The sequence below is a fragment of the Oryctolagus cuniculus genome, chromosome 7 (genome assembly GCF_964237555.1).
Source record: "Oryctolagus cuniculus chromosome 7, mOryCun1.1, whole genome shotgun sequence".
In the NCBI taxonomy this organism is placed as follows: Eukaryota; Metazoa; Chordata; class Mammalia; order Lagomorpha; family Leporidae; genus Oryctolagus; species Oryctolagus cuniculus.
The window spans coordinates 126,188,092-126,214,547 of record NC_091438.1 but is presented as its reverse complement, the minus strand read 5'-3'; the positions used below and the strand labels follow the sequence as shown (position 1 = coordinate 126,214,547).

The window sequence follows — 26,456 nt, the reverse complement described above, 5'->3', positions numbered from 1 at the left end:
TCTCTCTCTCTCTTTCTCATTGTCTAACTCTATCTGTCAATAAATAAATAAATAAATAAAATAAAAAAAATGTGGACTTTTGAACTCAGCATTCCTAGGTGTGAACCAAGCTATGTGACTGACCATGCGGAAGTCACTTTCATCTTTCAGTTGGGGCTAAATAGCCCGACTGCACGGCTTGTGAGGATTAAAGTAGTTACAGGGTGGAAAGCACCTGGCACACTGCAAGCCAGACAGCAAAGCAGGCACTCTGTGCATACCCGAGCTCTTCCCCTTCCCGCTCTCTCCGTTTTAGCCAGGACACACCTCTAGTTTATTTCCCCTCTTCACCTGCTCCCTTCCTCTCTGCACACACACACCCCTGCACATCTGCATCTCTAGACCACTGCCCAAGCGGCTCCTTCTCCCAAGGCCAGCACAGATTCTCCACCTCCGAGGGTTCCTTGGTCATGCTGGAATGGATTTCTCCTCCTCCCAAACTCCCCCTTTGTTGACATTCCTTACTACCCTTCCCGGGTCAGCGTGATCGCGGTCAGTGCGATCGCAGCTATGTCTGCGCTTATCTGTCTTCCCAACCACACTGGAGGGAGAGGGCTCCGAGAGGCAAGACGCGGGGCCTTCTCGGTGCAGCGACTCTTTCTCTTGTGCTGAGCAAGGCCACAGGCTGTGCTTACTGAATTGGCTCTTTCTACCCCTCCCTGGGACTCTTCACAGGAAGATACCAGACCGAGTTTTTTCTAAGCTGTACATTTAGAGCCTGCCGTTGAGAAAGAGGCAATTTTTGAAGTATCTTAATATTCCAAAACTAAGACCCACGAACACTCATGTGGGCTTGGTTCACTGCTTCACCCATTCTTCCAGCGTGCGCTGGGCTCCTCCCGGGACATATCTGCAGCGTCCTGGGACGCATCGCTCGGAGGATGGCTCTCACCCAGGATGGAGGCACATCTGGGAGCAATTTCTTAGAACTGCTCCTCCCACCCACTGGCTAGGCGATAACTGCCATGAAAACCACACTAAAAATGTGAGCTGTAGAATCAGAAAATAGATCTGGAGGATTTCTATTTGTGTCAGTTTCTGAGTCCATAAAATAGAGTTAAAATCACTTAAAACAGTGTCCCGCACACAGTAAGCACTCAATACATGTTGGATATTATACTAACAGTGTAGTGCACCGAAGAGACAGGGGTTTTGCTTCTAGAACTGCCTCTACCAGTGACTAAGTCCTTGTGGAATCTTGCTCAAGTTATCTCTCTTCTCTGGGCCTTTCTCCATCTGTAAAACCAAAGTGGCAGAACCAGATGGTCCCCAAGTTCCTTCTGCCTTCAACAATGTATATTTTTCTTTGATCAACAAAGAACCTTCTGTTCCATAGGCTGAGGCTGCTGGCAAGGAAAAATGTGTATTTGTAGCTGCTGGTCCCCAGATAGGAGGGACTACTGTTTCCCAAGGCCAAGGGCAGAGCAACTGATTAGTCAGCCACCTGTGGGCTGTCCCCTACCAGGACTATATCACACCAGTGCAGGTCCCTAAACAGAGTTCTATTTCCTTCCTGACAAAACTCACAGAAAAGGCAAGACAAGAGCCTGAAAGCAACAGCACCGATGAAGAATCCTGGCTTGTGCAGAATTCCTGGACTTTCTTGCCTTTGATGCCTGCAATTAGGGCATCATCAATCTAACCCACAGCCTTCCTTGGGCACAGAGAGGAAGAAAAACACAGAGCTCCACTGGGAACCTAACCTGACAGCTCATAAAGCAAGGACCAAAGCAAGTAAACACAAAGTCACTGAGTCACTTAGCCACGAACACTGCCGAGGCCGAGGATGTGCTGGCGCCGTATTGGTGAGGAGGCATTCTGAGACAGCTGGGGTCCCCTGCCATCCAACGACTCGGAGCCCATACAGGGAGACATGCTCCAAGGCAGATGGTGATAAGAACCACACTGCAGGTTCAGCCTCCGTACAGAAGTCAGGAAAGGGAGCAACCAACACAGCGGGAGGATCCAAGAGGCTTCTCCAGGGACAGGGCCTTGAAAGATGAGGAGGAGTAGGGAATTCCAGGAAGGAGGAATGCAAACAGAGGCTGCAGCAGCAACAGGTAAGGGGTGTTTGAGGAGCCAAGATTAGTTTGTTTGGACTGCGGCACAGGTGCAGGTTTGTGGGAACAGGGCAGGGGAAAGGTCTGGGAACATATTATGGAAGGACTTGTGGATGAGTTCAGAGGACCCAGTTACTAAATTACCATGGGGCCACACGCATTTCCTAAGCAGGTACTGGACTCTGTCACAGCTCCTCTGCACAGAGCTTCGCTCTCCCATGGTGTCTGGCATCACGCAGTCTGAGTTGCCAGGTCTTTCAACCAGCAAAATCTGCCAACGTGCTACAGTAACAACATTCCCGAGGAAGCAGGAGCCCAGCCAACTCTCTGGATTGCAGAGAGAGACAGCGGAGGTGGAAGCTGCTGGGGGAGATGGCACCACGGTCTCTAGCTGGCTCAGTCCATACAAAACCCAACCCTCTTGAGAGTGGCTGAAGCTAAGGTCAGTGGGCTGAAAGTACCTGGCTGGCAGCTGGCGACCCAGTGGGACACTACACACCCGGTGCCCAGCAGGCGCCTGGTACACAGGCCTTGGGCAATACGCATTAGTGCTTCCCATCCTGCAAGACCATTTCCTTCTGTAAAACTACTGAGGCCTCACCTCAGGGCCCAGATCATAACAACTCCTCGCTAAAGCACCCCAGCCCACAACGTCCTCGCTCCTAGAAATCTCAGCAGTCTTGTATTCGGTGCAGATGACATGACAGGTGTCACAGTAGGTGGCTTACATGTAACCCGATTCAAGCCTCAGGATGACCTCACTATACCCACTTTACAGAGGAGAAACGGCAACTCTGAGATAGGAAATGACTTGCTTGAGGACACAGGCTTGGAGGTGGCAAAGGCGAGGTATGAACCCAAGACTGCCTGACCCCAAAGTCAAGCACTTCCAACCACACTTCATTCCTGGCCTCCCATCGGCCCTGACCCTCTGCTGGCAGCCTGTGAGCTCTCTGAGGGAGCCCGCACCTGCCACAGTGACCTCTCCTCTGCTGGACAGCCACCTGCCCACGACAGGTGTTTTTAAATATTGCAAAATAAATGAAAACAGCCAACTCGAAAATAAAGTGCTTCACGGATTTTATAAATGCCTCAAGTGAAAAACTATTCAAGAGGTTGCACTGGCTGAGCCTTGAACTCAGTCCCGATCCCTGGGAGACAGATCGAGGCGCAAAGTGGCCACACTGAGCTCCCACCTCCAATACCGACCGAACCCGGACTTGTCACAATCCTAGCCCAAACCCATGTCACAGGCTGAGCCCTGACCGGGACACGCTCCGCCCAGGTCTCGTCCCAGACAGAGCCCCGAGGTCACTTCTAAAAGAGTGTCCCCCTTCGCAGCAGAGCCGGGTCGTGACCTTAGGCCGCTCTGACAGCCCTGACTGCCCCCTCCCGGGCACAGGGACTCACGCAGACCCGGGCCCGCTCTGCTCGGAGAGACACCTCGCAGTCTCGCTTTTACCTCTGCTGACTCTCCGCGGGAGCGGTCGCGCGCACCCCACCTGCAGATCTCTCCGCTGTGAACGCGGAAGAGGCGGTGCTAGACGCGGGGAGGCGGGCCCGACTGGAGAGGGGCGTGAGGGGGCGGAGCTGCGCCTGCGCTCTTATGGCTTCCCGGAGGGCGGGGCGAGCTGAGTAAACTGCGCAGGCGTGGTAGGAGAGAGGCGGGAGGTTGCGGGCTCGAGGGTGGGGCTTATCCGCTTCGGACGCTTTCCGTTCGGAGTTGAGCCAGGGAAGCCTTGGGTGGGTGGGGCGCCCGCAGTGGCGGGTGTAATTAACATTTATTTAGCGCTGCTACACGCCAGGAAGGAATTTTGGGTATATTTTACACACGGGGAAATGCTGCTGGCCTCTTATAAAACGGAGCTTTCTTTTAAAGGTCGGGATGCCTACAGTTTCACCTTTGATAGACATCACCCCCAGTAGTTCAAAATAAATTTTAAAAAATTAAAAAGTTCACTTATTGGAGACAAACCTCAGTAGATTAATGCCACCTCTTCCTCAGCTGCAGGTGCACTGAGAGGGGCTCCGCGTGCTGGCTGGGGTTTAATACAGGCCTTGACTGAGTGAGCTTCCCTTGTGACATGGAGGTAAACCCCTTCCCTGCCTGCTTCAGGATTCCCGGAAGAATCCTAGTGAGCAGTGCTTGTTAAAGGGCCCCTGGGCTTGCCTCCCACCGTCACTTGACAAACATTTACTGCCTTTCCCTTCTGGGCTCAATCTTTATGTGATGAGAAATCTGATGCATCAGGGAGTGTTTAGGACTTTGCTCGATTTCCCAATCTGGTTGACAGCTGGAGGAGTGAGAGCCTTCTCCTACGTTTCCGTGTTCAGACCCTTCTACAGGTCCTCAGCCCAACCCGAAGGCGCCTGTATATGCTGGTGTCTCCCGCCCATCACTTCCAGGCTACCCCAGGCTTCAAGTCCTCAGAGGCCCTACTGACTTGTTCTCTCCGCTCCCTGACTGTCTCAATATCCAACAGGTCCTGGGTGACTCAGCACTATGCGCCAATCCAAGTTCCCAAAATTGCTGTATTTGGGGTGGGCATGGGGTGCAGTAGCTAAGATGCTGCTTGGGGCACCCGCATCCCACGTTATAGTACTTGTGCTGAGTCCCTTCCTGCTCATATGTACCTGGGATGCAGCAGTGATGGCTTAAGTCGTTGGGTCCCTGCCCACATTCTGCTCTGCCCTCACCCCAGTGTAGGAGACCCAGATTGGATTTCAGGCTTCTAGTCCCAGCCTGGGCCTAACCCTGGCTCTTGCAGGCATTTAGGGGGTGAACCAGTGGATGAAAGTTCTTTGTCTCTCTGCCTTCTGAATAAATAAGAATCTTAAAAAGAGTTGCTATGTCTTCCACACGGCAATGGAGTCCCCCTCACATCAGATGAGGCCTCTCCCAGAGCAGGTGCAGTTTGGGGACCTCTCACCACACATTCCACAGTGGCAGCAGGGAAGCCCCAAGAGGTTGTTGTGTTCCTGGGGACCAAGGCTGCTGGGCCACCCTTTACTCGGTAGGTGGATGGATGCGTGGCCCCGGGTGAGAGGATGGCTTACTGCAACTCCAGCCATCATTGTGCATCTTGAGCCAACAGGAAAACAAAGCCTCGCCTGGCTTCCCAACCAGACTCTACCTCCAATACACCTTCTCCCAGCACACCCCCACCCTGCTGGGTTTTCTCCTGGGGCGGGGCGGGGCGGGGGGCTCTCTTTTCTCTGCTTTGCTGAGGCCTCAGCCCTCTTTGCTCTCCTCTCCTTTCTAAGCATCCCTCTCTGCATCTCTCAAAGCAGTTTGCTATTGGCATCCTGATGTATTTACCAACACTCCCACGTCAGGTGCAGGCCTTAGGCCACAACGTTTGGAAATAAATCTGCCCTCACTACCATAGTGTACTTAAAAATGGACTTACTGGTGGCATGAGCTGTCCCGTGATTGAGAGGAGGTAGTGAGTGATCAGTCATGGGAGGTGTGCAAATGCTGGACTTGGGCTTCTCCTGAAGATGGGACAGCAGAGTGAAGTGCCATCTAGATCTCAGAAGAGTGAAGGGGGGGCCGGGCTGTGCCGCAGTGGGTTAATCCTCCGCCTGCAGCACCGGCATCCCATATGGGCACCGGTTCTAGTCCTGGCTTCTCCTCTTCCCATCCAGCTCTCTGCTATGGCCTGGGAAAGCAGTAAGAAGATGGCCCAGGTCCTTGGGTCCCTGCACCCACGTGGGAGACCCAGAAGAAGCTCCTGGCTTCGGATCGGTGCAGCTCTAGCCATTGCAGCCATTTGGGGAGTGAACCAGCGGATGGAAGACCTTTCTCTCTGTCTCTCCCTCTCACTGTCTGTAACTCTACCTCTCAAATAAATAAGTAAAAAATCTAAAAAAAAAAAAAAAAAAAAAGAGTGAAGGGAGTGGGGGATACCAGGGGCTTGGAGGGGAGTCAGGCAGTTGGCTTTGTATTCATATATTTCTACATTCATGGACAAACTGGACTCAGTGAGCTATTGTATGTCAGGTACTGAGAGCTGTGCCTGAGACACGGCAGTAGCTACTCCTGTTGTTATGAATGATTCACGATGAGTAATGTGAGTTACAAAGGAGCTCAGTGATCAGTGTCCTTCACCTCCACCTCGATCATGGAACAGAAGGGGAAACTGAGAAATACAGGAGGACGGGCTTGCCACGGAAACTCAGGAGCCAAGCGGGGCTGGAAGCCAGGCCTCTGCCTCCAGGGAGAGCCCTGCCCAATCAGTCTGACTCCTTTGTAGGTAGAGCGGGCACTCTGGGAGGGCCTTTGCTGACTCCCAAGACTCACGCTGCTTTTCAGCTCCTGTCTGGGCAGCTTGTGCGTCAGGGGCAACAGAATGACAGCAGCACCTGAGTCAAGAGAATCAGGAGTGTGCTGAGGAGTAAGCCCGAGTCGGCCCGTGACCTGCCATGCCCGCTTTGCGATCCGGCCAGCAACAAGCGGCTTCCTGTGGAGCACGGCTTCCCTGTGCAGTGGTTAGTGCTGGGACTCTAATTCTACTCTGCCCCTTAACCCATGATGTCCCCACACCACCCTGATTAAGGCACTTGGATGCGAACAGCTAGTGCCAGGCAACCTGGGCTGAAACAAGGGATGATTCCCAGCTGAGTTCCTGGAAGGCAAGGGCCAGCCCCGGACACACCAAGGTCCCAGATTAGCCTGGCCTAGAATGCCCAGCGCCCTCAGAGAACCTGGCTGTCCCCACCCTGGAGAACTGAGCCATGCAGGACCACACCAGCCAGCCCTGCACATGGCCATGGCCCAGGATCTCAGGACAAGGGTCCTTCCCACTGCCATTCTGGCCAGCTCCTTCCACGGTCTGCCAGGAACCATGTGGCACCCAGACCACAGCTTCCCACCACTGGCTGCTTTAGTTCACCTCTTTTATTTTTACCAAAAATAACAACAATAAAGTCTTCCCTCTGTTTCACAAAAATAGATTTCTCCTCCCCCTCCCCGCAATCAGCCCTGGCCGCAGCCTAGAATCCATCTTGCCAGCCACAGTCCACTCTGCGGAAGCTCCGACGTCCCTCTCTGCAGAGTTGCTGGCCCAGCTTCCGGCCAGCATGTTTCCCTCGGGAACTTCTGTGGCGGTAGCAGTCCCCAGCCCAGCTGGCCAGTCCCAGGAGCTCCATCTGTTTGCCCAGAGGGCAGGCAGCTTCTAGGCCGTTGAGAGGGGCATGACTTCGGAGGCTTGGCTCAGCAGCCAACCCCAGCCAGCCCGGGAGGCAGCGGGGTTGACATTCTTGCTCAGAGCAGGAACAGTTCTGGAGAGGGCCTGCCACACCTTCTCTCCGTAGCAAACAACGGGCCCTGGGGTGGGAGCCAGGACCCTTGGCTTCTACTCCAGCCCCATGACAGCTTCACTTGGCGCGCACTGCAGAGGGCTCCCTCCTCTCCTGTGCATGCTGAGATGCTGAGACTGGACGTCCTCGGGTCCCTTCCGGCTCTCCATCCTAGCCTCCCAGTGTGGAGGCTCTGGGAGGGTGGAACCCCGTTCCTATTCTGTGGCTCCACCGAAGGTCTGGGCATGGAGGTACTGAGTGATGGGGTACTGAATGAACAGCTCGGGCTCCTGTGGACAGCTGGAATGTCTCAGGGCGGCTGGGAAGGAGGCAGGCACTTCCAGGATGGGGGCATTTCACGCTGCAACAGTTCTTTCACCAGCTGTGTGGGAGAGAAGACTGCAGTCACCAGTCCATGCTGCACCGGCTCTCGGGCTGGCAGATTATTCTGTGCTGGAACTTCAGATCCTAGGAGCTGGGTCTGTAGATCTGGGAAGCTAGATCGGCATCTACCATGCCCAGTGTAAGCACCAGGGTACCCTGGTGAACCCGAAGGATCATCCCCAACCCTCAGCTGGCCCTCCTGAAGGCAGAGGGATGAATGAAATGATAGCTCAGGGGCATCTCTGGCTGAACCAATCAGAACCTGCGTCTGTGGTAGTCAGGCAAGACGCCCTCTTCTTAGCTTCCCTCAGTTCCCAGGACTCGTGCTAATGGAAGATGGTTGCCTACAGGCTCAAATGTAGAGCTGCATCTGCAACCACATTCCAAGCTCTTACATAACTGTTAGACACACTGAGCAGGGGCACTGCTGACCTGTCATCACACCGACAGGTCACGGTCTGATGGTCCCAATCTCTATCCACCTACTCACTCTCCATCCTCCCATCCACTCATCCATCCATCCATCTATCCACCCATGTTTATGGAGGGCCTACTATGTGCCAGGAAGGTCGAAAGCAGTTACCTTTCAGACACAGCCCACAATTAAAATCTCTCTCTCTCATACACACACACGCACACAGGTATCTGGGCTCACTCGCACTCAGGCCGCTTGCTCTCTTGCAGGTTTCTTGCCATCACTTCAGCCACATCCACATCACCACGGAAGGGCCAAGTATCGGGGAAGAAATCCCCTGGCCGACCGTGCTCCCAGACTTCACCCCAGAGGTTCGGCCCCTCCTTCCCTCTATCTGCCCACCCTGAAGCCCTTCGCTTCCTCATTCACAATCAGTCAGGGGGACGTGAGGGCAGACTCCCGACAAGCAGAAGTCCAGAGGCTTCGGGTTTATGGAGGGGTCCTAGGGCCTTCCGCTCCCTTGCCGCCAGACTCCCAAGAGTCCCCTCCCCCACCAGCCTGTGTTCACATGTCCAGGTGATGGGTAACACGTCCGGGCCTGGGCTCAGTGGCAGATCCTCTCTGTCATCTCCCTCTGTAGAGACAGAAGGTAAGGAGGGGGCAGTCAGAGCTCAGCCTGCCAGGCAGGGACCAGCTGCTCTTCCGCCTGAGCCTGGCCCCTTTCCCGTCCCCATGCCCACCTCTAGGCTGTAAACTGGCACTGAATGAAATCTCAGTGAGTGACGTGCCTTCTCCTAACTGAGCCATGTGGGTCCTGGAGTTTCCCAAAGCAGGCAGCTTTGGACCTGAAAACCCCCAGAGGCCAGCTTTGGTGGGGAGGGCGCTGGGGTTTGGACCTCACCAGCGGCTCCAGCTCCCGCTGGTCCACCAGGCTGAACTCGCGGATGAAGTAGTAGAAGTGCTTGTAGCAGGTGTTGACGTGGGCCTCCGCCCCCATGCTGAGGATGCTGTCGAAGTGGTGGATGTAGACGTGGACAAAGACGCGAAAGAGGCGGGTCAGGATCTTGGTGCAGACCTGTTGGAAGTTCTTGGGGAAGGGAACTCCTAGGGAGGGGGAGGGTGGGAGCGTCAGCCTGCTGGTGACAAAACTCTGCCTCGCCCAGCCTCCCTCACACACTCAGCCTAAGCCCAGGGTGGCTTTTTGCCAAGCACACTTCCTTTTGGGAGACAGAGAAAGAGAGTGGTTTACTCCCTCCCCTACTTTCCTTTTTAATGAAGCACACAACTGACTGGGCCACTCCCCTGCTGAAATACAAATCACCTTTCACACGTCCTCATCACCCAAAGCAGGACCTTGCAACCTTGCTGGGGGTCACTGGCCAACCCTTCTTGGACTATGATAGAAGTTACAGCCCCAGCCGGCACCGTGGCTCAATAGGCTAATCCTCCGCCTTGTGGCGCCGACACACCGGGTTCTAGTCCCGGTCGGGGCGCTGGATTCTGTCCCGGTTGCCCCTCTTCCAGTCCAGCTCTCTGCTGTGGCCCGGGAGTGCAGTGGAGGATGGCCCAAGTGCTTGGGCCCTGCACCTGCATGGGAGACCAGGAAAAGCACCTGGCTCCTGGCTTCGGATCAGCGCGATGCGCCGGCCGCGGTGGCCATTGGAGGGTGAACCAATGGCAAAAGGAAGACCTTTCTCTCTCTCTCTCTCTCTCTCTAACTATCCACTCTGCCTGTCAAAAAAAAAAAAAAAAAAAAAAAAAAAAAAAAAAAAAAAAAGAAGGTACAGCCCCAAATCTCCCCAGACACACAGACACATGTGCATCTGGGTGGCATCGTGGCGCACTGGGTCCAGCCGCTACATGCGAAGCCAACATCCTTTGTGGGTGACGGGTTGAGTCCTAGCTGCTCCACTTTCGATCCAACTCCCTGCTAATGCACCTGGGAAAGCAGCAGAAGATGTCCCGAGTACTTGGGTCCCTGCCACCCACATGGGAGACCTGGAAAAAACTCCTGGCTCCTGGCTTGGGTCTGGCCCAGCCCCCAAGTGCTGTGCCCATTTGGGGAGTGATCCAGCGGATGGAAGCTCTCTCTGTCACTCTGTCTTCCCTACCTATCTCTTCCTCTGCCTTTCAAATCAATCAATTAAAAAAAAAAAAAACATGTAAAACCCCTGTGCTTTGTCACGAGTCCGAGTCCTTAGTACAATTCTGCTGATGGGCCTGATGGTCGGTTGCGGTGGAGCAGTGGTGTGTCAAGGTGAAGCCCTGTGCCCAAGCCACGTAACTGTTAACTGGAACAGACTGCAGGCAGGAGTCAAACCCCCTCTGCATCCCCTGCATTCTACAGTGCCCCTCAGGGACTGATGACACGGACCAGGCCCCAGGAATGTCCTGGGACCTATCAAAGAGGCAGTTTCTGCACAGCCCTCCACGCTCAGGGCAGAGATCTTAGTGCCTGCAAGTCCTTTTCTCTGTTGTGGCTGGAGTCAAGGTTAAAGGCACCGAGAGCTGGGATATCACAGGTCTAGGGAGACAAGGCTAGGAGCAAGTAAGAGTCCAGAGTCAGGCCTGCACCTGGCCCACCTGGCTCCTCACTGCTCAGCCAGGCCCCCCCCCCCGGCTTTTCCTGGGTTCTGAGCCCCAAGAGGCCCATGCTCCAGTTCCAATTCCCTCCCAGTTCAGCCCACTTCCCCTCTGCCTCAGTTTCCTCCTTTGTGAAATAAAGGTATTCCTTGTTGGACATAATAGTGCAGGAAAGGGCAGGTCACCTGATGGGGAGGAGCCAAGGGCACTGAACTGTGACTCAGTGCCCAGCCTCCCTCAGCACTCAGACTTCTCCCTGCTGGGCTTGCCCAACGCACCCCACCCACCTCTGACGCTACCAGCTGGGTACAGGTGGGGCCACTGTGATGCAGTGTTAGGACCGCTCAGCTTCTTGATCAACACACCCCTCCTGGCGGGGGGCGGGGCCAGGGTGACATCACTCATCTCCCCTCCCCACCCTCACCGGCTCAGCTGCCCAGCTGAGATAAGGAAAGGCCTCTGGCTAGGGAAAATTCCACCCTCACAGCTCCAGTCTGAGATGAAGACGCCAAGAGAGCCTCCCAGTCAACAGCCCCATTGCTTTCCTGTGACCAGGAGTCAGAGGGCATGACCAGGAGGCTGGAGGGGACCTACCGCACACACCTGGGGGGCACCTGTTCTGGAACATTCTGAGAATGATAGTGTGTGGTTTTCCCGGATTGGTCCCTGGTGGGACCTTCAAGCTTTGAGCACAGAGCCCCATGGGAGTCAGGCAGTCCTTAACCTTGAGCAAGACACCTGACCTGTCTCAACTTCGGTTTCCTCTCCTACCCAATGAGGATGAGAAGAATCCCATCGCCTCTCCCTGCCCTGCTACGCCAGGCTCAATGCCTGTCTATGCCCTGGGCTCCGCCGGGCTCCCTCCCTCCCTCCCTGCCATGCCTGCCTCTCCGGCCAGGTGGCGCTCACCGACACGCGTGGGAAAGACGTCCTCGTCGTTGATGAGGCCCTCGATCCAGTCCATGAGCAAGGCCATGTAGCGCGGCGCCGAGAGCTTGGCCGGCCGCCGGTACTGGCGCTCGTCCTGCCAGCGGTACTCGTAGCGGGGCCCGCCGGCCATGACCGGGCAGCTGGTCTCGCTACAGCGCTCGGCCATGGTGCCGTAGATGAGGTTGATGCGGTTAAAGAAGTCCACCACGTGCACGGCGATCCAGTCGTCGATGTTCTCGCCGGGAGGCAGCCTCACCACGCTGCGCAGGTCCAGGCCGGACTTGAGTGATGCCTGCGCCTTTTTGTACAGCTCAAAGCGCTGGGTGCCGGGCTCAAAGCGCTTCCGCGGCCGGAATGTCTTGTCCTTGGCAAACACTTGTTTCAGGCACAGCGCCATGGCCAGGCCGGGCCCGGAGTGCGGGACTCCAGAGCCAGGAACGTTGCAGAAGCTGCTAAGGACAAGGGCATGGAGAGCAGGTGGTCAGGGCCTGACTTTCCAAGACATCCTGCCCCTCCCACCGCTCAGCCTTGGGCCAATCTTGCATCCCTGGGCGGGAATCTGCAGCTTCATCCCCTAGGCCTGGAGTCCTGCCCCCTCTCCACCCTACCTTGGGCCCTCCTCCAACCCCACCTCCCACCTCCCACCTCCCCACCCAGTTTTCTCTCGGCGTTCCTTGCATCTCAGCCTGCTCCAAACAGGTGCTCAACAGACTTGCTGCTGACCATTACAGGGGTAGCAGAGGCTCCCTGTGGGCCCGCCAGTAGGCGGCGCCTGGACAAGAGGGCCTCTGGGAACCCCACAGCCCAGCAGGTGCAGCGTGGGAGAGCTTGGCTGCATTGTGCTGGGGGCAGGGTCCCAGCCTTTGGCTTCCTCTGGGATATCCCGTAGTCCATCCGGCCACCGGGGATTCCCAGGGAGCAGAAGAGACTGTTTTACCAAAAATGTCCTTTCCTTTCCTTTCCTTTTTTGCTTCACCCTGAAAGAGGAAAGGGCCCTCACATGGCCAGCTGGGCGGCCTCTGAGTGTGCTTGCAGGAACTGGTGTGTGTGTGGGGGGAGGGGACAGGCTCAGGGTACTGCTTCCTCTGAAAATGGCTGGAGAGCCCTCCCCCAAACCTGAACAGCCACTGGCCCCTCCCCCTGCACCTGCCCCTCAGCAGACTTCCTAGTGCCCCTAGTGTGTGCCTGGCACCCAGAAGTGGGGAACACAGTCAGACCCGCCCAGCTGGGCCCTTCCAGACCTCAGACATGCTTGTTTTGCCTCCTAGAACTGAAGGAGCCCAGATTCCACACAAACTTTGGGGAGCAGCCATCAGAGCAGCGGGCTCAGAGGTAGGAGCCCTGGGTTCGCGTCTCAGAGCCACCACTGGCCCGCTGGGTGGCCCCTATAGCGAAGCCTGGGTTGCTCTGATGCAGCGTGGTTTCTGAGCGTCTCAGGGTACTCAGTCATCTCCTCTCCCCTGAGAGTGCGAGAGCTGTTGGGAAGCACAGACCCAGACACCTGCTGAGAGTGACCCTGACCCCAGAGTACTAACACCGGGTGTAAGCTAAGCACTGAGCTCTGACCCTGACCCCTGCCCTCAGCCCTACACTGGGCTGTACAGTAAAAGTCTGGCCTTGACCTCAGGTCGAATGGCTGACACTGGAGCAAGTTCCCTTCTCTAGTCTCCAGGAATGCTGGGCCAGGATTGGGAACAGGACGAGGACTGGATGTGACCGAACGCATGGCAATGCGGGCTGGGGAGGCTGTTACTTCTGGCAGCCAATCAGACTAATGGCCCAGACACTGGAGCAGCGGGCCTTCGTGTGTCCACCACAGGCAGGCCAGGCTGGGGACAGCCCAGTACACCAGAGCGGCGGGCACAGCAGGCACAGGCTGCAGCAGGAGAAACCTCACAGATGCCGGAGCGCACCTCGCCCAGCCCCACGGCTCAGCGTCTCACCTGGGGAAGGGTCCAGCGTGGGATGGGGGCTTCCTGACTGCAGAAAAGTTTCTGCTGCTTCATTTGCTGCCTGCACTTCAAACTCTGCTTGAGGGAGAATGTTCTGCCCCAGGCACTCTCTCACCGCGGGGGGTGGGGTTTCCCGGCTCTCAGGAGGGTTAGAAAAGACCCTCACCTGGCACACGACCCCTCCTCACCTTACCCTTGCTGTTCTTTCCACCTGTCTGCAGGCGCCAGCCCGGGCTTCTTCCCGCCCCCGCCCCCTCCCCCCTCGGGCTGTGTTTTCTGACGCTGCTCCCGCACCTGACCCGGCAGCACGGGCAGGAGGAAGCCACCTCCTTCCGCAGCCTCCTCTACCGAGCCCCACCGAGCCCAGATCTCCCCCTCCGTATGAAGCCTGCCCTTTGGCCATGGGCTACCTCTGGCCTAGGGCAGGACCTGGCACAGGCTTAGGCAAAGTGTAGATCCAAGTAAAAACAGCTTTGAGAAATCAACTGGCGCCACTTACTTGCACAGGTTGGGAAGCTAAGCCGGGAAGGGAGCCCGCGTGCATTCACACAGCAAGTTACCGGCAGGACTGGGAACCCGGGTCAGGTGGGGCTCAGCCCACGGCCTGAAGTAAAGGACCACTTTCCTGCTCTGGCCGGCTGGGGTGGGGGATGGAGGAAGAGGGGCCGCATCTTTCCCACCAAACAGAGCAACCTGCTTCCTGGCCGCCCTCCCCGCCCCACACACACACTGACACCTGAACAGGCAGTCAGACTCCACTTCCTGCTGCAGAACAAGGCCTGGGTCTTGCTCAGGGAAGTGGAAGCTTGGGGGTGGGCCCAGGGCAGCGGACCTACAGTGCCGGCAGCGTTCTCTTCAGTCTCCAAGCCCCTCCCTGAACCACTGCCCCCCCCTCCCCCCGCCCCGCGCCCCAGGCCGCAGCGCACTTCAACCCCATTTCCTGACACTGGATGTCCGTATACTCCCAGGGTGGCCGGCGGCCTTTGCAGATGCGGAGTACCGGTGCCCCCTGCCTGTATGGCACTGCGCCCTGCCACGGCCACACCTGCCCCTCCCGGGCTCTGCTTTGTGCCCAGAATCCAGCCCCCGAGGCCCTGCAGGACCGAGATCCCAGAGAGAAGGCAAAGCGAAGACTCCACGCCCACCCCTCGGCGCACGGCCCCGCGCCCGCCCCTGCCCCTCCGCAGCCCCTCCGCGTCTGAGCCCCCTGCCAGCTGTCGGGGCCAGACAGGTCGCGGGACCCAGAGGCGCCGGCTGACGTTTCCGCCCCCGAGGACACGCCCCCCTCCGCCACCGCCACCCCACCTCCGACTTCCGCAGCTCAGAGCCTCGGAGCTCGGACCGGACCGAAGGCTCTGGCCAGTCCGTCTTCAGGCCGGGCCGCCTCCGGGCAGTGCCACGCCGGGACAGGGACAGCCGGAGAAATGAAAGTGGAAGCGGGGCTGGGCCCGTCCGCGCGGGGGCGCGGGCGCTCACTCACGGGGTCCGCCCAGGCCGCGGGGCACGGCCCGGCGCGCAGGGTCGCCCTCCTCCTGCCGGTCCTCCCGCCGGGCCAGCTTGCTCACCAGGACGCCTGCCCGCCCTGCCGGCCCGCGGCCGCCCTCCGCCGCCAGCTCCGCCCCCGGCCCGGCCACGCCGCGGCCTGGGGGCGGGGAAAGGGGGCTCCCTCCACCCCAATTTACAGACACACTTCCCGCCTTTCCGGGAAGTCCATATCGGGCTCCCAGCTTCCCGTCGGGCACGGGACCGACCGAGCAGCCGAGCAGCCGGCCCTCTTCCGCCAGGGACGCAGCCTCAGGACCCTAGGCTGGAAAATGGGGACACGCCCGCTTCTGTTGGGCGCACAAACGAAAGGGCTGCCAGATCAATGGTGATTTCCCGGCTCACTTGTCCCAGAACGCAATGAAAGATGGGACTGCTGTCTCCCTATCCTTCTCTCTCTCTCACACACACGCACGATTTTTATTTATGTGTTTTTACTTCATTTGAGACAGAGACCTTTCATCCTTGGGCTCGCTCCCCAATTGCCTGCAACAGCCAGGGCTGCGCCCGGTGGAAACCAGGAGCCCAGAACTCAGTCTGGGTTTCTTATGCTGGTGGCAGGAACCCGACTCGGAGCCATCTCTCGTTACCTCTCGGGGTACACATTAGCAGGAAGCTCATTCCGAAGCAGAGGAGCCGGCTCTGGAACCAGGCACTCCCCTCAGGATATAGGCATCCCAAGTTGTTGTTGTTTAATAAAGAAAGGAGGAGACAGAGAGAGCGCTTCCATCCACTGGTTCACTCCCCAAATGGGCATGCACACATGCTGGCTGCTGGCATGGTGCCCAACACAGCAGGCCCGCAGAACGCCCTTGAAGGAATGGGTGAATGTATGAATGAGCGCATGCCTGCGATGGGATTCATGAGCTGAACCTCTGATCCCAGAGAAGACCTGCCCAATGAGTGCTCAAATCCCAGACTTCCCCTCCCCAGCAGGCTGGCCCGGGACCGGGCTCTCTTCTCTCCTCACCTCCCCCGCCTCCCCCCCCCCCCCCCCCCCCCGCCACTCCTTTCCTAACACCAGACTCTTGTCCCAGCGGGGCCCTGTCTGGAATAACTTTTTCCCTTCTTTCTCCCACCCAAATCCAAACACCTCAAGACCTGCCTCCTTTTTGACCTGGGTTCCTTCCCTGGGGGTAGCCATAGCCCCATAGGTGCTCAGTGCACATCATGGCCCCAGGCCAGGGGACCCATTGGCCTGCTCATGGCTGGGATGGGGTGGAAATGAGAAGTGTTTTAGGTTAGGAAGGTCAAGGTGGATTACAGAAGCTGTCCTGGGGGGGGAGGGGGATGAGCAAGTTCAGGTAGGGGACACCTGGAGGCTGTAGGTGGGTACTTACTGTGGCCCAGATGTCACAGTGGGCTCCCCTTGGGTCTGGGCCTTCTGCCTGCTTCATGGCACAGGAACATACCGGCATCTGAGAACCCTGCTCATAGAGCTGAAAACCCACTCTTTTGTTCAGGACTTATTTTGTCCCAAAGTTCTCTGCATTTTATGTAAATCTTAATCTGCACCAAATCCTCCATGAACATCTGCTTCCACTTAGGGTGAGATCCTACTCAGGACTGAGCGGGACTGTACGCTGAGATGAGGGGACTGGCTGAAGGTCATCCCGGCAGTAACCTCAGGTGCTGGCACCCCCTGCTAACACGAGGTCAGGGCTCTGCCATCCAGGAGTGAGGGCCGGGTTCTGGACTGCTGGCCACGCAAGCTGTAAGAGCAGGAGTATTTTAGGAATCTAATGGAGGCCCTGGTGATAGGTGTAGTCAGGCTGTACAGAACCCAGCCAGGGCTGGAGAGAGCAGTGGGAGGCTGTCCACAGCAGGCTGAAGGGCTGGGGAGGTGGGCAGTGGTAGAAGCGGGTGCTAGAGGAGAGGGCTACTGACCAGTGCTGCGGCCCAAGGTCAAGGGGCGCATGTACAGGGCAGGACTGGGAGTAATAGAGGGGCCTTCTCTTCTTTTCTCTCCTCTCCCCTCCCTCCCTTGCTGCCTCTCTCGCATCTGGCCAGGTTTCCCTGTTAACTGAATCCTATCAGAAGCCAGGGCACAGCGCTGGGTGGGGGGTGGAGAGTCACAGGGAGGAGTAATGTGGGGTCAGGGCTGACCTCAGAGAGGAAATGACTTAGAAACTGCATGCGCGTTCCTTATCGTTCACGTCCAAACGGTTGAGAACTCTCAGTGTCATTTCCGCTAACTCCTGGATGATTTGGAAGTGTGCTCTTTAGTTTCTCAGCCTATGGGGAGGCTTATGTTGTTCTTGTTGACTTCTAATTATATTATCCTGCGGGCAGAGATCATAGCTGGTAGGATTCTTTGGAACTTGGTGTGACTTCCTCTGTGGCTTTGCACACGGTTATTTTCTGTACCTCTGAGCTGGGCTGCATAGGATGGACGGGCGTTTATCTGGTGAAGAGCAAAAAGCACAGAATCCTGCACTGTGGGAAATACAAGGGACTTCGAAAGCACCTGTGTGTCTGTGGGAGGCTGGCCCAGACCTTGACACCTCTGACCTCTGGGCTGGAGAGACCATGATCGTGCACAAGACCCCGCCCTCCCTGCAGGCGTGTGAATCTATGGCACTGCACACCTACACGGCACAGGCACTTTGCCCTGCCACTGTGACCTGAGGGTGATAGGTGGCTCCAGAGGGGCTCATCACTGAAGCTCGGCAGGCATCAGCAAGGACCCGGGGGAGGATGTGCCTCCTTCCGCTGCACAGCCGGGCACGTGCCTCCCTGCTGGGAGCTCCCAGTGACAGGAGACCCAGGAACCCCTGCCCCTCTCTAGCCCTGAATTTCCTCATCTGCTCCACGTAAGCATCTTCTAGCCACACTAAGCGCCTGCCAGAGCCAGCTTCCTGTCCTGCTCCGACTCCAGTGACATGCAGTGACACAGTGACTCCTTCCTGGGACACCCCAGCCCCTCTGATGCCAGGAAAGGTGCCCTACAGCCATTCCTCTTCCAGAATGAGCTACCCGTATCCCCAAGGTGCCTCCCCGGGCCTCTGGCTCCTGTTGTAGCCTGATAGGGCCATTCTCTCCTCACTGTCACCCAAGGAAGTTTCCATTGCAGATTGCTCCTCCCCGCCCAGGAGGCAGACTCTCCCAGCCAGGATCTTCCCTCCCCACCCACTGAGTGAGAAAGCTGTGGGCACTTCCACGGCTGTAAGAAGTTCAGCTTCCTTTAGCTTGAAGAAGACGAGGGTCAAGGCAGTATGACTGGGGAAGGCAAGGTCGACAAGGAGGGTTTAAGACGCTGTGTGATCTTGGCCAAGGCACTTCTCTTCCCTAAGCCCATTTCTCCTTCTCTCCTAAAATAAGCAAAACCACAGCAACATCTGGCCCACAGAAGAGCTGCGAGGAGCCAGTGCCTATGAACAGCACACACTGTGGTCAGTCTGCTCCAGGGTGCTGCCTTCCAGCACCCAGTGGGTGTCTGTGTAGCGGGGGGAGGAAGCTTGGCCCTGGGCCCAGGGTAGTCAGAGCTGTCAGCCTTGCCGCCCAGAGGGCTGCACTGCTTCTCGGGAGGGAGATGTGCAGGCAGAAGTGGCACAGCCCCCATGGCGGGGGGCTGTGGTCCCTCTGAAGTTAGCAGGGCCCCTGTGCCTCTGAGAACCTCAGACCCCAGTGTCCTCCTCCCTCCCAACTCCCTGCTCACCCCTTGAGTAGGAGGCACTGCCCTCACCCCTCCAGGGTTAGGGTCTTTGGAAGGAGACCTCTGCAGGCTGTGATGAAAGCCCGATATGCACAGGTTAGGTTCCCTTAAGATAATGTCAGGGCCCCCAGACCTGGCACTCAGCAGGACTCCGGGAGGCACTGTCCCCTCCAGCCCGGCGGCACCCCGGAAATGGAAGGGATGGTTGGTGACAGGCTGTTTTCCACGGAACCCACCACATTGCACAGGAAGTTCCGTGCAACCCTACCGCTGTGACGCCTCAATTTCAGCCTCTGGGGCTGCCTTCCTGGAGCACCCCCAAACACACAGCCCAGCTCAAGGCCCTTCTCCTACAGGAAGCCGCCCCAGAGTTGCCAGTCTCCATGGTGCCTCCCTCCTTCCTTCACAGCATCCTTTCTCCAGGTAGGTTCCACATACCTGCCTCAGAGTCACCCCAGGGTGAGAGTCCCTGACGATCGCCAGCAGGTTGGGTGATATTTTTAGTGATAGTGGTAAATTAGTACAGTTTCAACATCTTAGAAATGACAGCACGGTGGGGTGGACACAGCAGATCCAATTCTCTTTGGCTTGGCCATTCATTGTCTGAGTGTTTACAAAAGGCCCCTTAGGTTTCAAGCACTGCATTTAGGCCAGGTGCAGCCCCTGCCCTCAACTTCGTCTTCTAAGGCTCTTCTACCAGGCCCCCAGAGTCCCACCTCATAGTGCAGTAGTGGAGGCTGTGAGGAGGGGCGGAGTCTCTTCAATGGGAAAAGTCCAGGGATATCACTCAGTCTGATCTCCCTGAAGTCTATGGGAAAACTGGGGCCCAGGCAGGAAGAGGGACAGGCCTAATAACTCATGGCAATAAAAGCCATTCAGCCGGCGCCGCGGCTCACTAGGCTAATCCTCCGCCTAGCGGCGCCGGCACACCGGGTTCTAGTCCCGGTCGGGGCGCCGGATTCTGTCCCGGTTGCCCCTCTTCCAGGCCAGCCCTCTGCTGTGGCCCGGGAGTGCAGTGGAGGATGGCCCAGGTGCTTGGGCCCTGCACCCCATGGAAGACCAGGAAAAGCACCTGGCTCCTGGCTCCTGCCATCGGATCGGTGCAGTGCGCCGGCCGCAGCGCGCCGGCCGTGGCGGCCATTGGAGGGTGAACCAACGGCAAAAGGAAGACCTTTCTCTCTGTCTCTCTCTCTCACTGTCCACTCTGCCTGTCAAAAAAAAAAATAAATAAAAAAAAAAAATAAAAGCCATTCAGAGGGGCCGGTGCTGTGGCATAGCAGGTACAGCTGCTGCCTGCAGTGCTGGCATCCCACATGGGCACTGCACTTCTGATCCAGCTTTCAGCTATGGCCTGGGAAAGCAGCAGAGGATGGCTCAAGTCCTTGGGCCCCTGCACCCATGTGGGAGACCCGGAAGAAGCTCCAGCCTCCTGGCTTTGATCAGCACAGTTCTGGCCATTGCAGCCAATTGGGGAGCCTCTCTGATACTCTGCCTTTCAAATAAATAAATAAACCTTTTTTTTTTTTTTTAATTAAAGCCATTCAGAGGCCATTCAGAGAACTTTCTTGCCTGTGCTGCAGATGCAGTCTCATTTGTTCTTCTCTGCAACCCGAGTGGGAAGGACCGCTAAGCTTTTTTTTTTTTTTTAAACATTTTGTTTACTTGAAAGTCGGAGAGAGGGAGAAAGAAAGAGGGGGAGAGAGAGACAGAGAGCAAGCGAAATCTTCCATCTACTGGTTCACTCCCCAAATAGCCACAACAGCTAGGGCTGGGCCAGGCTGACGCCAAGAGCCAGAAGTTTCTCCCAGGTCTCCCACATGGGTGCAGACGACCAAGCACATGGGCCGTCCTCCGCTGCTTTCCCAGGCACATTGGCAGGGAGCTGGATTGGAAGTGGAGCAGCCAGGATTTGGAACAGCTGCCCATATGGGCTGCCAGCATCACAGCTGTGGCTTCACCGTTATGCCACAGTCCTGGCCTCTCCCTAGAGCTTTTTAAGTGGGCCTTCCCTTCAGAGGGAGGCATGCAGGGCTGCCAAGTGCAGAGAGGGGACTGTCCGCCCTCAGCTCTGCAGTGTGCTCGGGGGCCAGCCGGGCTTCATTCCCGGGAGATGGGCAAACCACGTCTGCTGCAGCACTGGGCAGCACTTCGGGCAGAGGTGGGTGGGGTCTGCACAGTCCGGATTCCACACAAATACAGCCGTGGCTGCAGTTATGTCTTTTGCCTCCTTTGCCTCATGTCGCCTGAGTGTTCAGCAGATACACTGTTTAAGAGCCATCACATATGTCCTCCAGGAAGTTAGAGGACAAACCAGTTTGAAAGGGGGCTGGACTCTCTTCTCTTTTAAAATGTTCTCCTGGGAAAGTAGATGACAGCACGGGTATGTGTGCCTGAATCCACGCTGCACCACATCAGTGGTCCTCAGGAACTTCAACACCACCTCCATTTCTCCCTCCCCGCCATTTTTCTTTTTGAAAGAGGAGGAGGAGGAAGGAGGAGAGAGGTGGGAGACAGAAGGGGGAGGGAGGAGGAAGAGAGAGATCTTCCATCCACTGAGCCATTCATCAAATAGCCGTAGTGGCCAGGGTTGGACAAGGCCAAAGCCAGGAGCCAGGAACTCCATTTGGATCTCAGATGTGGATGACAGCGGCCTGTGCATGTGGGCCATCCTTTGCTGCTTTCCTAGTCAAATTAGCAAGGAACTGGATCAGAAGCAGAGCAACCGGGACTGGAATCGGTGCTCCAATACGGATGCCAGTGTTGCACGCGGTGGCTTAACCCACTGCGCCACAGCAGCGGCCCCTTCCTCCCTCTTCTGATATCCTTGCAAGATCCGCTAGGGCAGGTCGTCATCCACAAGTTCTACCGATGGCGTGCAAGGGACAAACTGTTCAGTGTGAGCAGTGGGTAGGAAAGGAAAAAGGGACAGGCAGAAGGGCAAGCACAGAGAGGAGAGAGGGGTTCGGGAAGCAGGGACTGTCTGAGGGTCACCCGCCCAAGGCAGGCGGCCTCCGAGAGGTCCAGCACTTCTCTGACCTTGATGGCAGTTTCCTCTCTGCAGGGGCGCCCAGAGGACAAACTGAAAGGGCAAGAAAGTTCCAGCCAATCAGTCCCAGCTCCAATGGGGTGCAAACCTCCCAACCGAGTGAACACTGTAGCTGAGTTTCCATCACTGCCCCCACCCCCATCTCTGCCTGCTTAGCTCGCCATCTATCATCTCCCTCTTCTGGCTCACCACAGGCGAGCGTGGAGAGCTTCAGCAGGCACAGGCCACACACAATTCCCCGTGCAGCCAGTCCTGCGCCACTGATGATCCAGTCTTTGGTTCCAGGGGTCATGAGCCCGGGAAATTCTCAGCTATCAACATCAAACGAGAAAAAACATGTGGACTGCAAGTCTGGGGCAGCCTCTGCTTTCCTCTCTCGCTCCACGGAGACCTGCTGGGAATGGCTCTTATTCCAGACATCTTCGCTAAAGGCGGAAAATAATCGAGTTCTGGTTTCCAGATACTTTCCAGTGTGGCTGCCTTGCGTGGAAATGCCAAGCAAATCTGGAACAAAGGTGAAAGGAATGCTGCCAACCTCCTGTGTGACTGCAGGGAAGTCACCCTACCTGTCTTGGGGCCTTTTGCATTAGCTGTAAAAGAACTAGCTCATTGCTGGGGTTTCTGAACTCCATGGAGAGTTAAAAGAGCCAAAGAACAATGGCTTCCCAGGCCCTGCCCCAAACACATTCCTTACCTCAGTGATGGGGCCCAAGACTCAATAGCTTTGACAGGTTCTTAGTGTTTCTGATCCCCAGCCAGATAGGAAAATGAGAAGATTAAAAGGATTTAGTCTCTTTAAGCTGTAAAGTTATGTCAAATGAGTTGACAAGGAGTTAAAAGAAGCATTTAACTTAGTCTCAGATAAAGGATCCTCAGATAATCAGGTCTGCACCTTGGCCTAGAGCTCCAGGTATTACCAGGCTCCTAATCCAGATGTCAGCTGGCAGCCTCTGGGCCTGCTACCTGCCTTACCTTTCCACTTCCAACGCTAATTAACTAAATTGGTAAGTGGCGCTTACTTCCACCCCTATGATCTGCTCTAGGCTGAATCCAGCCTCCTCTTCTTCATCCTGTCTCGCAGCCTACGAACCCAGCCTTGAGATTTGTACCTGCTCGCTGGCCTGTTGTGACTGCCACTGTTAATGCCTCTTAATTCCTGGAAGAGAATTCCTGAAAATGGCAAATGGTGTTGGAAACAGAAACAGCAGAAACACGTGTTCTAGAAATAGAAGGTCTCTACCTCCACTGCACAGAGGTGTCTCCTGAAAAGAGGAGGAACTTTGGGGCCGGTGCTGTGGCGCAGCAGGTTAACTCCCCAGCCTGAAGCGCCGACATCCCATATGGGCACCAGTTCTAGTCCCGGCTGCTCCTCTTCTAATCAGGCTCTCTGCTATGGTCTGGGAAACGGTACAAGATGGCCCAGGTCCTTGGGCCTCTGCACCCACATGGGAGACCCGGGGGGAAGCTCCTGGCTCCTGGCTTCAGATCGGCACTGCTCCGGCCATTGCAGCCATCTGGGAGGTGACCCTTTGGATGGAAGACCTCTCTCTCTCTCCCTTCCCCTCTCTCTCTGCCTCTCCTCTCTCTGTGTGACTCTTTCAAATAAATAAATAATCTTTAAAAAAAAAAAAAGAGGAACTTCATCTAACAGCTATGATTTTGCACTTTCATGATATGTGATATGTACAGCTAATTGTTCTACGTATACCATATCATTTAATCTTTTGTTAACTCTTGAGATAGGACTATTTCATTCGGAGATGAGAATACAAAGGCTCAGAGAGATGGATTAATTTGCCCAAGGCCAGCCAGCTAATAAAAGACAGACCTGGGATTCTAACTTAGGCCCGATTCTTCACATCCATAACGCTGTTCTCCCCAGTATCCTCATCTGTAAAATGGGAATAATATTAGCTTTGTGGTATTGTTATGAAGGCTGAATGAAAGAAACTTAGGTAGCAGAGGCAAACATATCAGTCTTGCGGGATCACACACTAAATGACAGGCAGCACAGCGCCTCAGTGCTGTTCTCTCTCCCCTGCAAAATCATGTCAAAATATGAGGTCTGTCTGCTACTCCCTGCGTGATCACAGACAAAAATGGGAAATAAATGTGGGCTGGAGAAACGAGAAGGTAGGGTGGGATTCAGTCCAAATCGGGAATGTAGGGACAATGGCAACAAAAATGATCTGGGATCAAGCGTGTGCCAGCAGGGATGGGGAATGTTCCCCAGGGGTGGGGAACTTTTTTGCCAAGGGCCATTTGGGTATTTATAACATCATTCGTGAGCCATACAAAATCATAAACTTAAAAATTAGCCTGCTGTAGGTTTATTGAATTCGGAGTCCTGCAGGGCCAGACCAAATGATTTTGGAGGCCTTACATGGCCCACAGGCTGGACGTTGCTCACCGACTTTAAATCAGAGCAAGAATGTTTTTGGCAAGTGGAGAACCTGAAGCGACACGACTTACCTATGATTACTGCTATGGCAGATGAGAAGACGACCAAGAAGTGAATACCACATCTGTCAGGAGGGACTCTAGTTCTGGACAACAGTCAAGGCTCAAGGTAAGATGTAGACTGAAGCCAACCGAAGGAAATAGATATATGTAGGGACCCCAAATTTGAAAGTTCTGGGCAGGAAAACCCATGGAAAGACGGCTGAGGGTGGGAGGATGGGGGTGGGTAAAAGGTGGGTGGAGTTAGTGGGAAAATGACTTCCAGGTGGGCCACGTTAACTTTAAGGGAGTGCCACCCTGAATCCACTCTGGTCACATGACAAGGCCATCGGGGTCTCAATTCTGGGCCCCAACTCCAAGGTAAGACAGAGGTTGTTCAATCTGCTGAGGACTCCAGGGCAGCTTGAGAGCGATCTTCACATATCCTCAGGAGACAGGTAGGTAGAAGGCAAGACTTTTCTGCGAGGCTGCAGCTATGGCAGGCAGCAGGATGCCCAGTGAGGGAGGTGAGAGGAAGGCGGATTTCAGCTGGGGGCGGGGTAGGAGCCTGCCCTCGCTCAGAGCTGTCTCAGCACGGCACAGGTCAGTCGGCACGGTAGAGAGCTCCCAGGCCCTGAGAAGTTCTCAAGCAGCTGCTCAGTGGCTTGGGAATGCTGTTGAGAGGGCTGCTATGGTGGGAGGTTTAGACTACAACCAGGGTTTTCTCTGTATTTCTTGGAAACCGTTTCTTCAAATGGCAGCTTGTGAGAAGCCCAGTAAATAAAACACTGCTTCTCTGGCTGAGCTGGGGTTAAGGATCAGACTCCCAGGGTCTCTGCCTCTAAAGAAGTTTTGGGATTTCCTGAAGCACTGTTTGAAAACTGGCTGGACAGCTGCGAAGGTCTCTTTAATGTTAAGGCTGGATAAGCCAAGACAAGAGCTCGAATGTTTAGGCTGCCACTCTAAATAACCGACCTCCTCCCCAGAGTCACCATCTGCCAGCCCTTTCTGCTCACGAGCCCTGAAGCTGGCTGCCTCCTCCGGTGGCCTCTGCAACCAGAGCAAGCAGAATGACCGCTGCCTGGGACTGGGACAGAACCACAGGTGTTCGCCGGCTGGATCTGGGTGAGCAAGGGGCACCTGGGGACTCAGGGCTTGGAGTGGAGTGGCCGACCGAGAGGGATTTCCTGCTCAGAGAACTTCCCTCATTTAGAACGACCGCGTTAAGGATGAGCCTGGAGATGTCACCGAGCACCACACCCTGCAGCTCTCGTGAGCCGACCCAGAGCAACCTGGCTCAGAGAGCTCTGGGAAGCCTGGGATTCCTAAGTAGTTAGAGCCCAAGTTGCCCTGACAGATTTCCCCATTCCTGAGACCTGACACACTCAGAAGTAGCCCTGTTTGGGTGAAGGTGAGGAAAGACCCCATAGACGATACCGTTAGGTCTGGTGTGCGGACAGTGGCTCCAGATCCTGGCTCGGCTCTTGATGCGGACAGCAGCCTCCAGGTCATCTCTTCCCTTTGTTTCTGGAGTCTGTACTTCAGCAGAACAGGGATAAAGATGCTGCCACCTTGGGGCTGGCGCTGTGGTGTAGCAGGTAAATAATTTAAAAACAAAACAAAACAAAAAACTGTGGGGGCCAGTGTAGTAGGTTAAGCCGTCATCTGCAATGCCAACATCCTACATGGGTGCTGGTTTGTGTTCTGGCTGTTCCAATTCCCATCCAGCTCTCTGCTGATGTGCCTGGGAAAGCAGTGGAAGATGGTCCGACTGTGAGAGGAGAGAGCGAGCGAGCGAGAGTGAGCATACACTCCCCTCTGCTAGTTCACTCCCCAAATGGCCACAATGGCTGGGGCTGGGCCAGGCTGAGGCTAAGAGTCCAGAGCTTTTTTTGGGTCTTCCACGTGGGTGCAGGAGCCCAAGGACTTGGGTCATCTTCCACTGCTTTCCCAGGCAGGAACTGGAATGGGTGCCCATATGGGATGCTGTGTTGCAGGTGGTGGCCTTACCCGCTACACCACAGCACTGGCCCCACTATTTTCATAGAACTACAGTACTTATTGTCTTCTCTATAATAATACAGCTATGTGAAAACAGGAGTTTTATTTA

General features: G+C 55.8%; 3 protein-coding genes across 16 annotated transcripts in view; all 3 read right to left on the bottom strand.

Annotated features, from left to right (window-relative positions):
* The window catches only part of MKNK1 (MAPK interacting serine/threonine kinase 1), a 42,022-nt gene extending 38,308 nt beyond the window's left edge, over positions 1–3,714 (bottom strand). For all 3 annotated transcript variants that reach the window (XM_017346328.3, XM_002715662.5, XM_017346327.3), the window contains exon 1: positions 3,562–3,714. The gene's annotated coding sequence lies outside the window, so the exon portion shown is untranslated. The remainder of the gene's footprint in view (positions 1–3,561) is intronic.
* Positions 3,715–6,984: 3,270 nt separating this feature from the next.
* On the bottom strand, positions 6,985–16,678 carry MOB3C (MOB kinase activator 3C). Of its 12 annotated transcripts, none has more exons than XM_070078561.1 (5): positions 15,145–15,290; positions 11,692–12,161; positions 9,101–9,303; positions 8,758–8,833; positions 6,985–7,782 (listed from the first exon to the last, which is right to left on the bottom strand). In XM_070078561.1, exons 2-4 carry the CDS (start codon positions 12,107–12,109, stop codon positions 8,804–8,806), a joined length of 651 nt encoding a protein of 216 aa, XP_069934662.1. In that variant the 5' UTR covers positions 12,110–12,161; positions 15,145–15,290; the 3' UTR covers positions 6,985–7,782; positions 8,758–8,803. The 12 variants fall into 12 exon arrangements, with proteins under 12 accessions (XP_069934662.1, XP_051712475.1, XP_017201814.1 ...); XM_051856515.2 differs by having other exon boundaries at positions 14,970–15,223; XM_017346325.3 differs by having other exon boundaries at positions 8,768–8,833; positions 14,970–15,223.
* A 5,837-nt stretch (positions 16,679–22,515) lies between these two features.
* Positions 22,516–26,456, bottom strand: part of ATPAF1 (ATP synthase mitochondrial F1 complex assembly factor 1) — a 41,484-nt gene continuing 37,543 nt past the window's right edge. The window contains exons 9-10 of the mRNA XM_070078555.1: positions 25,784–25,930; positions 22,516–24,840 (exon numbers count right to left, since the gene is read on the bottom strand). Of these exons, the coding sequence (XP_069934656.1) occupies positions 24,784–24,840; positions 25,784–25,930 (204 nt within the window). The 3' untranslated portion in view covers positions 22,516–24,783. The remainder of the gene's footprint in view (positions 24,841–25,783; positions 25,931–26,456) is intronic.